Source organism: Trachymyrmex septentrionalis, unplaced genomic scaffold, assembly GCF_001594115.1.
Source record: "Trachymyrmex septentrionalis isolate Tsep2-gDNA-1 unplaced genomic scaffold, Tsep1.0 scaffold9, whole genome shotgun sequence".
NCBI lineage: Eukaryota > Metazoa > Arthropoda > Insecta > Hymenoptera > Formicidae > Trachymyrmex > Trachymyrmex septentrionalis.
The window spans coordinates 3818480-3830320 of NW_017306091.1; the positions used below are offsets into that span (position 1 = coordinate 3818480).

General features: G+C 37.5%; 1 protein-coding gene across 4 annotated transcripts in view; it reads left to right on the forward strand.

The window, feature by feature from the left end:
• Positions 1–9747, forward strand: part of LOC108755833 — a 72083-nt gene extending 62336 nt beyond the window's left edge. For all 4 annotated transcript variants that reach the window (XM_018499136.1, XM_018499135.1, XM_018499137.1 and 1 more), the window contains 8 exons: positions 3767–3989; positions 4394–4629; positions 5070–5397; positions 5540–5748; positions 6264–6463; positions 6548–6720; positions 6802–6966; positions 7369–9747. In XM_018499136.1, coding sequence (XP_018354638.1) covers positions 3767–3989; positions 4394–4629; positions 5070–5397; positions 5540–5748; positions 6264–6463; positions 6548–6720; positions 6802–6966; positions 7369–7859 — 2025 coding nt within the window. In that variant the 3' untranslated portion in view covers positions 7860–9747. The remainder of the gene's footprint in view (positions 1–3766; positions 3990–4393; positions 4630–5069; positions 5398–5539; positions 5749–6263; positions 6464–6547; positions 6721–6801; positions 6967–7368) is intronic.
• Positions 9748–11841: the final 2094 nt, after the last annotated feature.

An 11841-nucleotide genomic window follows, 5' to 3' on the forward strand; every position in this document is an offset into this window, starting at 1 on the left:
GAAGCTGGTAAGTGCTGTATAGACGATAATAGACTAACGCAATCCCTATGAAATTGTCACTATCGGTTTAGAGAAAAAAAAAACATGACGTAGCTCGAAGCATAATCGTTTCTCTTTTGAAAGTATGGAGTTGAAGAGAAAGATTTTATTCTCAATTCTTTTGAACTGAGCGGAAAGAGGGTAGGTTAAAGTATATCGCTCTCTTTTTCTAAAGTATCACGTTCAAGATAAATGCTGATAATTCTTTCTCACTGCGCGCGCAAGTTAAGATCGGGGAATGCGCAATGTTGCAATTTGTATCTATCACATCACGTCTATCTGAGCGCGCTGCGAAGCGTTTATTTGATTATTATTATTAATATCGAAGCCGCGTCTGTGTGTTGAAAGAATAAATTTTACGCAATCGATTTCGCTGTAAAAATTATGTTCAATTATTACGTTTGGCAATTGCCACGAAACATTGTTGATTTTGCTCGATGTGATGAACATTCTCTCTCGTAAAAAGGAATCTTTACGCGCGAGATGCGATTTACATGATTTACATATTGAAGAAGGGTTGACCGCGCAATATCGCCGGTCTAGCTCGTAAACTGGCACGTGCGCTTCCTCCGGTGCCTCGTCACAACGATAAAGCTCTCTCGTCGAAATTTACGATTTTGCCCTGCGCGATGCAGATCAAGCTGTTAATGACAACGCGCGTTGTCGGAAAAACAGTTTTCCAAGTTTTGCAGGGAGTTTTCAACCGTGAGAATCACGCAACAGCCGTGGGTAAGCAGTGGATTGCGTAACGGAGGCAGTAAATGACGGATCGTTATTTAAAAGGACGTACTACAGAGCTCGCTACTCACGTGACCACGTTGCGCAGGAAATTGTGATGACAATGGTTATTATCGAGGCACCATTCGTCGCGCGACACACAGTTTCCGAATTCCCCGAGCCCAGGTTCAATTGACAAATGAAATCGCAATGCGACCTTGCGCGAGCGGAAATTAATTAGGCGCATTAACAGAACGGGGGGTGCGTTAACAAGCGGTGATTATTCGGAAATGATTAAACGGGCGCCGGTGGAACGTGGAAAATTCTTTATTCCATTTATATTCCGAACGTGTGCTTACGAAAGTGCACGCACGTGACACTGAAGTACCGGCTTGTCCGTTAATAAATGCAATTCGGCGGAGGACGGAGGTGGAGGGGAAGGATGTCTTTTTGAAATTAAAACACGCGGCGTGAGGATCCATTTGTGACGTCCCGCGTCGAATAATTTTTCATCCTCCTCGTTGAACCTCGTTTCGTCGAGCCGTTAAAAGTCGGGTGGAAAACTCTTCGGGTGGAAAGTCGTAGATGAGATCTGGATATGCTCGTGAATAGAGCGCGGCGCGCTTGAAATTCATACAATCTCAGGATCTGTAAGTGTGAGAAATGCCAGAACCCCTTACGTGACTGGCGTCATCGGGGCCGCGCGCGAGTCTGTTTATCTTATGGAATCCTCATACCACGCTCTTACCTGCCTTAAGTCAAGTGCGGTCTGGAATGTAAAGGACCCCTGCAATAGTCTAAGATTACATGCCTGAAGTGTAGCGTTACGAAGTTTTCGATAGGTGTAGACGTAGAGTGACTCGCAGGCCTGCTGCGTTCGGGATTTCTTTCTGGTCCCTTCTTTTTTTCTTCTTTTTCTCTACGGCTCCTATTTTCCTGACCTCAGTTTCTTGATCTGCCTCAAGCAGACGGGGAACCTATTTCAGACTTTCAATTCGGTTCGCTGCTCTAATATCTCGAGATACTGCCGCAGCAGGTGTCCTAAATTCAACACATTTTTCTTTACTTTCCTGTTTTTATGAAAGTTATTAGTTGCAATAGTATCGACCGAATAGCCACCATATATCTTACATTTCTTATCAATTTACATTTTGATATTTCTATTACTATTTAAACTGCTGTTTATTTAAAAATCCTTAATAATTGTGAATTTATAATATATAAACCATAAAGCGTTGCAATTTCCTCCCTCAATTCCATTTTATGTACCATTCTCTCTCTATTTACAAAATTCCGTAAATTAATTCTTATCAAGATGTAATTACATTGGAACAGATTGTAGATACCGCGAGATATCAGAGATCGTCCAGACTTATGTAAACAACTGAAAACATTGGTTTCTCTCGGAATTCATTTTGTTGTCATTTTTTTTCTAAGTCGACACATACATGTTGATGTTGTCTAAGTACACTGTGCAGGAGGGCGAGAGTTCGAGACAGGAAACCTTACGTCCACTATCGAGGTAAATAGGGCTTCACTGAGATATGTTTATCCTCATACTCAGGCATCAGTTCAGCATTGCGCGGCAAAATGTGGTGCTCGTTATGTAAATGAAAATTAAGAGTCATATGTTTTTCCGCCGACTACTGCGGCATTGCAGATAAACATTTTTTTTATCGGGCATGTTATACGCATTGCAATTTCACGACGGTAAAACGCGACGGCTGACTAATGACGACTTTATCAACTGACACCGGTGGGCGTAGATCACGAATCACAAATATCGCCGATAGCATGACAAATTCATGTAATTTGATCGCGAGTAGATGTTACTGACTCATGAAGAAAATAAAAGTTTATTGCAAATTAGACTTTGCTAAATATAGCGTTGCATATATCGAAAATAATAATAAAAATATAGTATTTTTTAAGTATGAATAATTCATTTCACAGATTCTTGAAAACTTGGGAACCATTCTTTTTTGTAATATTTAGAAAATCTCTCAGTCAACAAATATTTCATATTCCATTTCGTTTCATCTATTTAATTAATTCATACATTCACGTAATGCGATTATATAAACTTTAGAAAACAAGAGCGATTTTATAAAATTATTGAGTAACGAGATTTATGCGGAGTAATGAAACGAAACAGATTTTGTTGAAAATACTTTTATAGATTAAAAACAATAATAAGCGAAACAAATTATTTGTAGATACATAGTATAGAATATTATAGAATATATGAGAGAGATATGTACATTGATGTGTATTGTGTCAGATTTAATTGACTGAGAACTAAAAACTTCACATTTCTGGATATAAGCTATCTCGAAATAATTGATAAATAGATATGCATTCGCAAAGAAGTTCAATTGAGTCTCTGAATTTAATATCATTCAAGAACTTCTTACTTTTCGCAAGTTGCAACCGCATTGAGTGGTCTTTAAATTTTGCAGCGAATCGTACATATTTGCGACACTCGTTACATACAGTTGATGTATACAGCAATTATTTCACAGACTTTTACATAATCAGCATAATTATGATACTTCAATAAGACAAGATTTCCTTAAGACAATCTAACCAGAGTTTGAATTAAAATATTATGTTTTCAAAATATGTTAAATATTTTTTTTCCAATGTATATATTGTAGACTAGATAAATATTACATAAATTACAGAAAGAGAACCGTGATAAGTTTTAGTCTAATATAAATTTTCTGTTCTTTTTATATTTTAAAGAATCTTATTATTTATTATATACACAATTGCATCTAAAATACATTTAAATAAGAATGTATTGTATTTAATCTTTTAGAAAAAATATGTGAAATATTTTGTGAAGAGATACGTGTCATACATTTTAATAATTGTCGAATAGAATTTTGATATCTCGACTTTTAGAACACATGGAGAGTTCTGTTTTGCTACGAGATTTAAATTTCCATGAACAACTTTTATATCTTGTAAAAGAAAATTTAGTTTACCGGTCGTATCGCATTTACAGGAGCAGTTACGGAAACGGAAAGATGAGGAGGAAAGGCAGGAAATGCTCAGCCATTCTCTCCGTGGCTCTAAAAAGCTTCAAGCTTTGGAGAGCCACGCGACGAGTCTCAGTGGCCAGGCAAATATTGCTTACGCACAGGACGAGGTGACCACCGGCGTCAGTCGAATTACACACGCCACTCCTAATGCAGTCCAAGAAGTGGAGGAGCCGCCCAGGCCTCTCAGTGAGTAATTTTTCTTTTCCATATATATTCTCGCAGTTCTCTCTAAAAAGAAAATACCACAAGATGAAAATGTAAAAAGAATGACAGATAAATTTAATTAAGAAAATTTAATATAGTACAGTTTGTACTTTTTATTTATTTTTACATTAATATTTAAGTTTTTTCGATTTTTTGTTTTATTTGAAGAGAACTTTAGACCTATCTCATTTGCATTTAATTGCATGAACTTACAAACGCGAGAACGGTATTTAAAGAATTCTGAAAGTTGCTGAAAATTGAATGCTACTAAATATAGTTCCTCGCTCTTCCCTTATAGCCCGCTTGTGTAGCGTAAATAAACAGCGGGTGCGGCGGCACAGGATTCCGCAAGGAAATTTCTAACAAGTATACCTTTCATATTTCAGCGTACGGCGAGGTCGTTGCTACGCTGGAGAGGCTGCAGCTCCAACTGCGAAATATTTCAGGTGCTCTCGGTATTTCGGGTCCAGGTGTCGAAGCCGAGCTCGAGGCAGTCCGAACACTTTTAGTGCAGAATCAATTTGCGTCTGCCCTGGCGACTCGTCATGCTTTAAAAAATCGGCTAAGGGCGAGCAAGATTTTCAAACATCATGCCGATGACGCGTCGAGTTTAGCGCGAGATGTATGTAAAATTGATAATTTAGAACATAATAAAAGAGAGGATCTATTCAAGCTATTATTCAAGCTATTTAAAACGCTATTCAATACACATTTTGTTTACTAATTAAAATTTTTTTCCAATCGTGAAGCTAGGTGGTATACAACATTGCGTACGTAATTTAATTAGAATAGTATAGAAAAGCTTATTAAAATTGTTTTCTCAATTTTTAATAATGATGTTTTTTTTTTGTAATTTCTATTTAATTAAATAGAGGTCTTTTTCCAATGAATTTTAAACATAAATGTATAACTCAGAAACTATATCTCATGTCATGTATTTTTAATCATTTGTTCAACAAATCTCATGAAGGACCTTCTTACGTATATTAAATATGTTATTATTATTTACTTGTTTTTCGATTTATGTCATAATTCTAATGCTCTGGCGTTCTGATGTTCCAGTGCGTGGATATCCTTGAAAAATGGCAATTGTCGTCGACCGCAACAGGTGTCGGCGGAGCAGAAACAATAGCCGCCGTGGAAGAGTTAACGAGTATTCTAACAAGTTACGACATGGAGGCTCTGCTTCTGGCGCACGACTCTATCGTCTCCTACGTGGAAGGTTTACAAAGGAAGCAAAGCCCGTCCTCTCCACCCAGTGGTCCGCCCAGTCCGACGTCTAGTTGGAAAGATTCCCGTGTAGTCGACAACATTAAAATTATCCGAATTGAGAAAACTAACGAACCTCTGGGTGCTACCGTCAGAAATGAAGGGGATGCGGTAATCATAGGTAATCATGTTTATACGCAATTGTCATTTCCTCTATCTCTGCTAAAAGTATACCGGTGATTTACTGAATATTTGTCGTATAATCTTATCGTTCAATTCCGAGAATATTATTTCTAACACTAAAACTAATTCTGTCTTTCAAGGACGTGTCGTTCGCGGTGGCGCGGCAGACAAGTCAGGACTCCTGCACGAGGGCGACGAGGTTCTCGAGGTGAACGGAGTAGAAATGCGCGGCAAGACTGTCAACGAAGTTTGTGATATTCTTGCTGGTATGCAGGGTGGTCTCACGTTCTTGGTACTTCCGGCTCCAACGAGCCACAGAAATAATTTAAGGAGAGAAGACACGACTCAGGTACGATATATACAGCACACATCTTGATATATTTAGCATATTCTCGTATTAGAAATGTGGACTACCGTGGATCTTGAAACTAGAACAACCAATATTACCGGTGATGGCATTGGAGGTGAAAGGGCAAATGTCAGATAGGGAAAACATTTGTCCTTCAACTTCCAAGATACAAATGACATTGGTCGTTTTACATTTGAACGTCTTTTTACGATTTCGATGTCTGTAGTTCAAGAAAATCAATATTATTTAGTCACTCTGTCGTTCGCTTAATTAAAGTTCGTTCAGTGCATCTATATTGACTGAACCAACGTACGTATAAAAGCGAATGTCATATACATGTAAGCATATGACATTTGTTCTCTTATCTTAACGAGACGGCATTGATACTTGTAAGTTACACGTACAGAATTATCTATAGATCGACGCTAATAGGAAACAGCTATTTTGGCTTTATTGCACGAACATAACGCAGGTATGACATGTGTAACCATAAAGCTTTTACCATTTGCATCTAGATACATATACGAGCGCATTTCGATTACGATCCCGAAGAAGACCCGTACATACCGTGCAGAGAGTTGGGTGTAAGCTTTCAAAAGGGCGATGTACTCCACGTAATTTCCCAAGAGGATCCTAACTGGTGGCAAGCATATCGAGAGGGTGAAGAGGATCAGACACTGGCTGGTCTAATACCCAGCAGAGCATTTCAACATCAGTGAGTTAATTATAATCGAAGATTATAATCGCGCCAATACTTGAATATTCCGTTTTAAAACGGCATTCTGTTTTACCTATACAGACGAGAATCCATGAAGCAGACGATAGCCGGCGACAAATCGACGATGCGAGGTTCGAAAAAATCCAGCACGCTATTGTGCGCGAGAAAAAATCCAAAGAAGAAGAAACGAAACAAGTTTGGCGCGAACTTCAATGACGATGGATATCCACTTTACGCGACAACTGCCATAGATGGTATGTAAAGCCTAAACTGGCTGACCTAATGTCAATTACAAATTGTTAAAGACTGTTCTTAGACGCAAAGTTTTCTTGCAGATTACGACAGCGAAGAAGTGCTGACGTATGAGGAAGTCGCCTTATACTATCCTCGTGCAAATCACAAGAGGCCAATTGTACTCATCGGACCACCCAACATCGGACGGCACGAACTTAGGCAGAGATTGATGCAGGACAGCGAACGTTTTGCTGCAGCGATACCACGTAAGTGTCATTTTTTAAAATTTAATTTAACTTAATTTATTATACTCTTGAAATATACTGACAATGAGATGTATATACATAAGTGTGAGGTAGACACAAAAGGTAAGGCGCCAGCAAAGCTGTTGCTGTAAAGCCTACCCGATGAAGTTGATTAACTTGAAACTAACATGATTGACTAAGATAATATATTTTGTATAATGTGAAGCTAGGATTATTACAGCCAATGAAACAATTAATATGCTATGAATATTTATTATTTTATACACGCAAAAACCGATTTCGTTAAAGTATCTAAAAATTTAGTTAGATACAAATCTAAAAATTTTTTCAAAGAAATACCTCAATCTATAAATAAAGCATAAAAATAATCTAAATAATACATTCTATTTTTTCGATTTCTAGATACAAGTCGTCCAAAGAAAGATTCCGAAGTCGATGGGCAGGATTACCATTTCATTTCTCGTGCTCAGTTCGAGTCCGATATTCTTTGTCGGAAGTTCGTCGAGCACGGCGAATACGAGAAAGCGTATTACGGCACGTCCGTGGAGGCCATCAGGACAGTGGTTAATTCCGGGAAAATCTGTGTCTTAAACCTGCATCCCCAGAGTCTCAAGATCCTGCGAAATTCGGATCTGAAGCCGTATGTTGTGTTTATTGCGCCTCCAAGCCTCGAGAAGCTTAGGCAGAAGAGGATCAAGAACAACGAAAGCTTCAAAGAGGAAGAATTAAAAGACATAATCGAGAAGGCTCGTGAGATGGAGGATAAGTATGGCCATCTGTTTGATATGCTTATCCTCAACAACGATACGGATCGGGCGTATAACCAGCTTCTCACGGAGATTAATTCGCTCGAGAGAGAACCTCAGTGGGTGCCTGCGTCTTGGGTTCAGTAACTTAAGCGGTCTTAATCGCCGCGCTTAAGACGAGCGTTTCTATACGGTGTCTCGACGGTGAGGACGGCGATCGGAGGCCAGTATCTGCGGTATCTGTTTGCAAGACAAGTGCTTTTACGCAATTTTTCCAAGTAAGACTTCAAGCAAGTCTAATAGAAATTCGGAGAACTGGTTCTTCTACAGGTGCCTGTTACATAGTTTTATGTTTCTTACGCAAATCTTAAATCTTCCCCGGTTATCATATTGCAAGTACTACTCGCCTGACAGAGTCTTCCGCGCGTGTTGTCGTACTTTGGTGCCATGAAAATGACGGAGCAATCTTCAAAGGGAGAAAGGGAAGAAGAGAAATAGAAAAGAGAATGAATGTTCTGCAAAAAATTTTCACTCAACCTCTGTGACGAACTACTCCTCGACGTAGATTCTTACATTTGTTATAGAAGAAAAAAAGAATATGGTGCTTATATACCACCGTGAAAGACGACAGTTTTCGAGACTCGGTTGCATCAATGATGTTTCGAATTTAAGCGAATATGTAATCAAATCGCGGACGATAATCTGACGAAAGACTTAAATTTAAGTTTCCGCTTAAATTTCAAACAGAATTGCTGCAGTTTAGTCTACTTTTGGTATCCCGAGATAATTCCGATTGAAATACGTTCGTACGCCGAAGTATCAGAGGTATTTACGATTAAATTCTCATGACTGACCCATTCCCCAAGCGGTTAACATTATTATATTAGATGCGCGAGTATACAAAAAGTATCATCTTTTCGGTGCGCCAAAGCACATCTGCCGAGCGTTTTGCTCTTTCTTACATAGCCCGTTCTACATGAGGAAGTGTACCTGACCTGATGTCTCCTAACAGTGAAAAATTTCTAACTTGGGGGACTCGTGAAAATATCGTGTAATTTTCTATGATCTATCGCATATACGTTTTGATAAATTTTGATAAGTGGAACCGGAGCTCCGATCCAGATTTTTTAAAAGATTCTTATTCAGCGTAGCACGTGCGAATATATTAACGTGATTACATTATTAACTCCGCGTAATGTAATTAATTTTTTTTACGTTTATATCGCGAATCAGTCATACGCATATACATATATATATATATATATATTTCGCATACGATCATAGAGAGTCGCATGTTTTTTCACGTGAAATTTTGGTTAGAAATTTTTGGCAGTCCTGTTATTCTAACCAAGCGGAAGCTCTTATTATAAAGGAAGAAAAAAAAATTCCAAAACGACGATCCCACAAGCATAACGACGCACTTTATGCGTTTCTTCGAACGCAAGAGGAAACGTCTGCGATGTCGAAAAAGGTGAAACTCGCTAACGTTTTATCGTTCGCCCTAGACATTTCGTGTTTGTTTAGAGAGCAGAAACTCGTGTTTCGAACCCGTAGATTCGTTAAACGCAATAGACTTAGGCTCGACTGTGGTTCGGTATACAAGCTTTTGAAAATTTCGCATAAAACAATTGTTTCTCCTAAGTGTTTTTTTACAGGGAGCGATTATTACGCAACGCGATCGAATAGGGTAAAAGATGTTTATCTGTGTCATTGTATCGCTACGAAAATAGGGATCGATGCGAAATAGAAAAGAAAAAAAAATGTGTAGTAGAGAGAGGAAGAAAGGCCACTGTGGTTTTTCATTGGAAATTATTCGGTAAATGCAAGTGCGCGATGTGTATCTTATAAATATTCTTGCGTTAGCAATAATTGTGTATTATGTCGGAAAGTAACTTTTCTGTATTTTTTTCTTTTCTTCGATGACTTTAAGAGCTCCGGTAAATTCGGCAAAGATGTGTCCGTTCGTATAGAGATTGTGGGCTACTGTGTCGTGATTAGATCAACTGTGTAATGTTAGTCGATCCAGAGAGAAAAAGATAGATACACTAAATTCAATGTGAAAAACAGTCGTAAAAATGGACGCGCGACTTAGAGAGATGTGTCTACGGTGAAAAAAAAAAAATCGTTATTTCAATTTTTAGCTATTTAAAATCGATCTTCTAAGAGCCAATCAATGCATGACGGTTCAATATCGTATCACGTATCAGACCGCATGTGAAAGGACGCAAGCAAGATGTGCCAAATAATCCTGGATTATTTCCAGATGAATCCAAGTTTTAAAATGCGCTCAAGAGGCACCCTAGAATTTGTCATTATATTGATTCTGTAAATAATTGTGCACTTATGTATAGAGAGGAAAGGAAGCGGGAAAGAAAAAGATAGAGAGAGAGAGAGAGAGAGAGAGAGAGAGAGAGGGGTGGAGAGAGAGAAGAGAGGAAGGATAGTTATTCGAATTCATCATTATTAATTTTTCTAATTATTATTATCCGAATTATTACTATTATTATGATTATTATTGCATGTGCTGTTTTGTCGAGTGATCATGGCAGACAAATATTAACGTATAACCGCCCTGCGTAATGGACGGCGCGAATTGTGTATTAAATAAATCTCGGATACACATTTATATCAAATCAAGCGAATCAAATTTTTTCAACAGCAATTCTTCACTTGGCAAACCTGTACTAATTACGTCATAATTATGATCATTATACGCATGATTTCGATTACCGTCACGATTATGTAAACGACAACGGTGAAAGTATGTACATTATTCTTATAATTATTGTTATTATTATTATTATTATTCATATTATTATTAATTATATTAATTCCACGTGTAAAATAAACGTACAATTTCAAAGAGGAGAAATATATGTATGAAGAAGAGAAATATATACGAATATGTATATACATCGTATATACATGCCCACATATATTGCGAGAGCTACAAGATTATCAATCCTCGAATATGTGTCCCGAAAGAGTCTTGATTGTAGATAATATATTGTTTCCATTGTTAACAATATCATCTCTATTCATGTTAATCTTTTCTGTTCGTAAAAAAAAAAAGACATTTGACCATCGATGACAAGGTATTCTCTCGTAGTATTTTCGTACCAAGCCTAACATTCCCTTCTTTAATTTAGTTTTAAATCTTTCCCGATTAACAATTGGATTGTTATTGAAAAAACAAGTAACATATCAATATTATTATTCGTAAGTTTGCTTGATGAGAAACTTATTACAATATTTACAGTACAAGATGCATTTTGCAAATGGATTTTGTAATGTTTACACGAATGCCTCTTTTGCCAAACAAAATAGCATTTGCAGTTGGCAGTCGGTGATTGACGTTGCGGTACCACAGGCACAGAGTGAATAGCAGCGATCAGTAGAGAAAACAAATCAGTCAACGTTTAGTGGTTCCTTAATACGATTGGTTCTTACTCTTAGATCCAGCGGAAAATTAAAGGTAAGAACCGATCGTATTAAAGAATCGCTAAGCGAAAAACTGTAGTTATATTTCCGACCTATTTAACGAGCTCTGTATACCACATTTATTATTAGCCTATGCCGATTCGTATAATCCACGCTATAGGAATTGGAATAACAGAGAGCTAATTATACTCTAATCAATATGAACTCTAAATCCGCATGACATTAGCAGCCCTCTCTTTGCGATTTAATTAATTGTTTAAATATCTCAATAAGACTAATTTATCATATCGTCTGAGACTTGAGAGGCAACTGGATTTTTTCACTCATTTCACCAAGCTTACTTTATGAATTTTATTGTTATGCTGAAGTATACGATTGCTGAAATGACGGTTCGGCAGTGGTGCTGCGAGACGGGGTAAGACGGGGTAAGACGTGCTCGAATTCGTAAAAAAAAAAAGCAATGCATTTACATTATTGTGGCTAAAACTATTTTAATTATAATTATCCAGATGACACGCATGTTTAAAAAATAAGACGTAAGACGTAAAAATATCTTAAAGACGTTTTTCCAAAAGACTTGTAAAAGACGTCTTATGTCTGGATTTTTTTCTTATCTATAAAGCACTGACTTCATTAAAAACGATATAATCTGACAACGATCTTTCAGGACGTTTCGTCGAGAACTTCC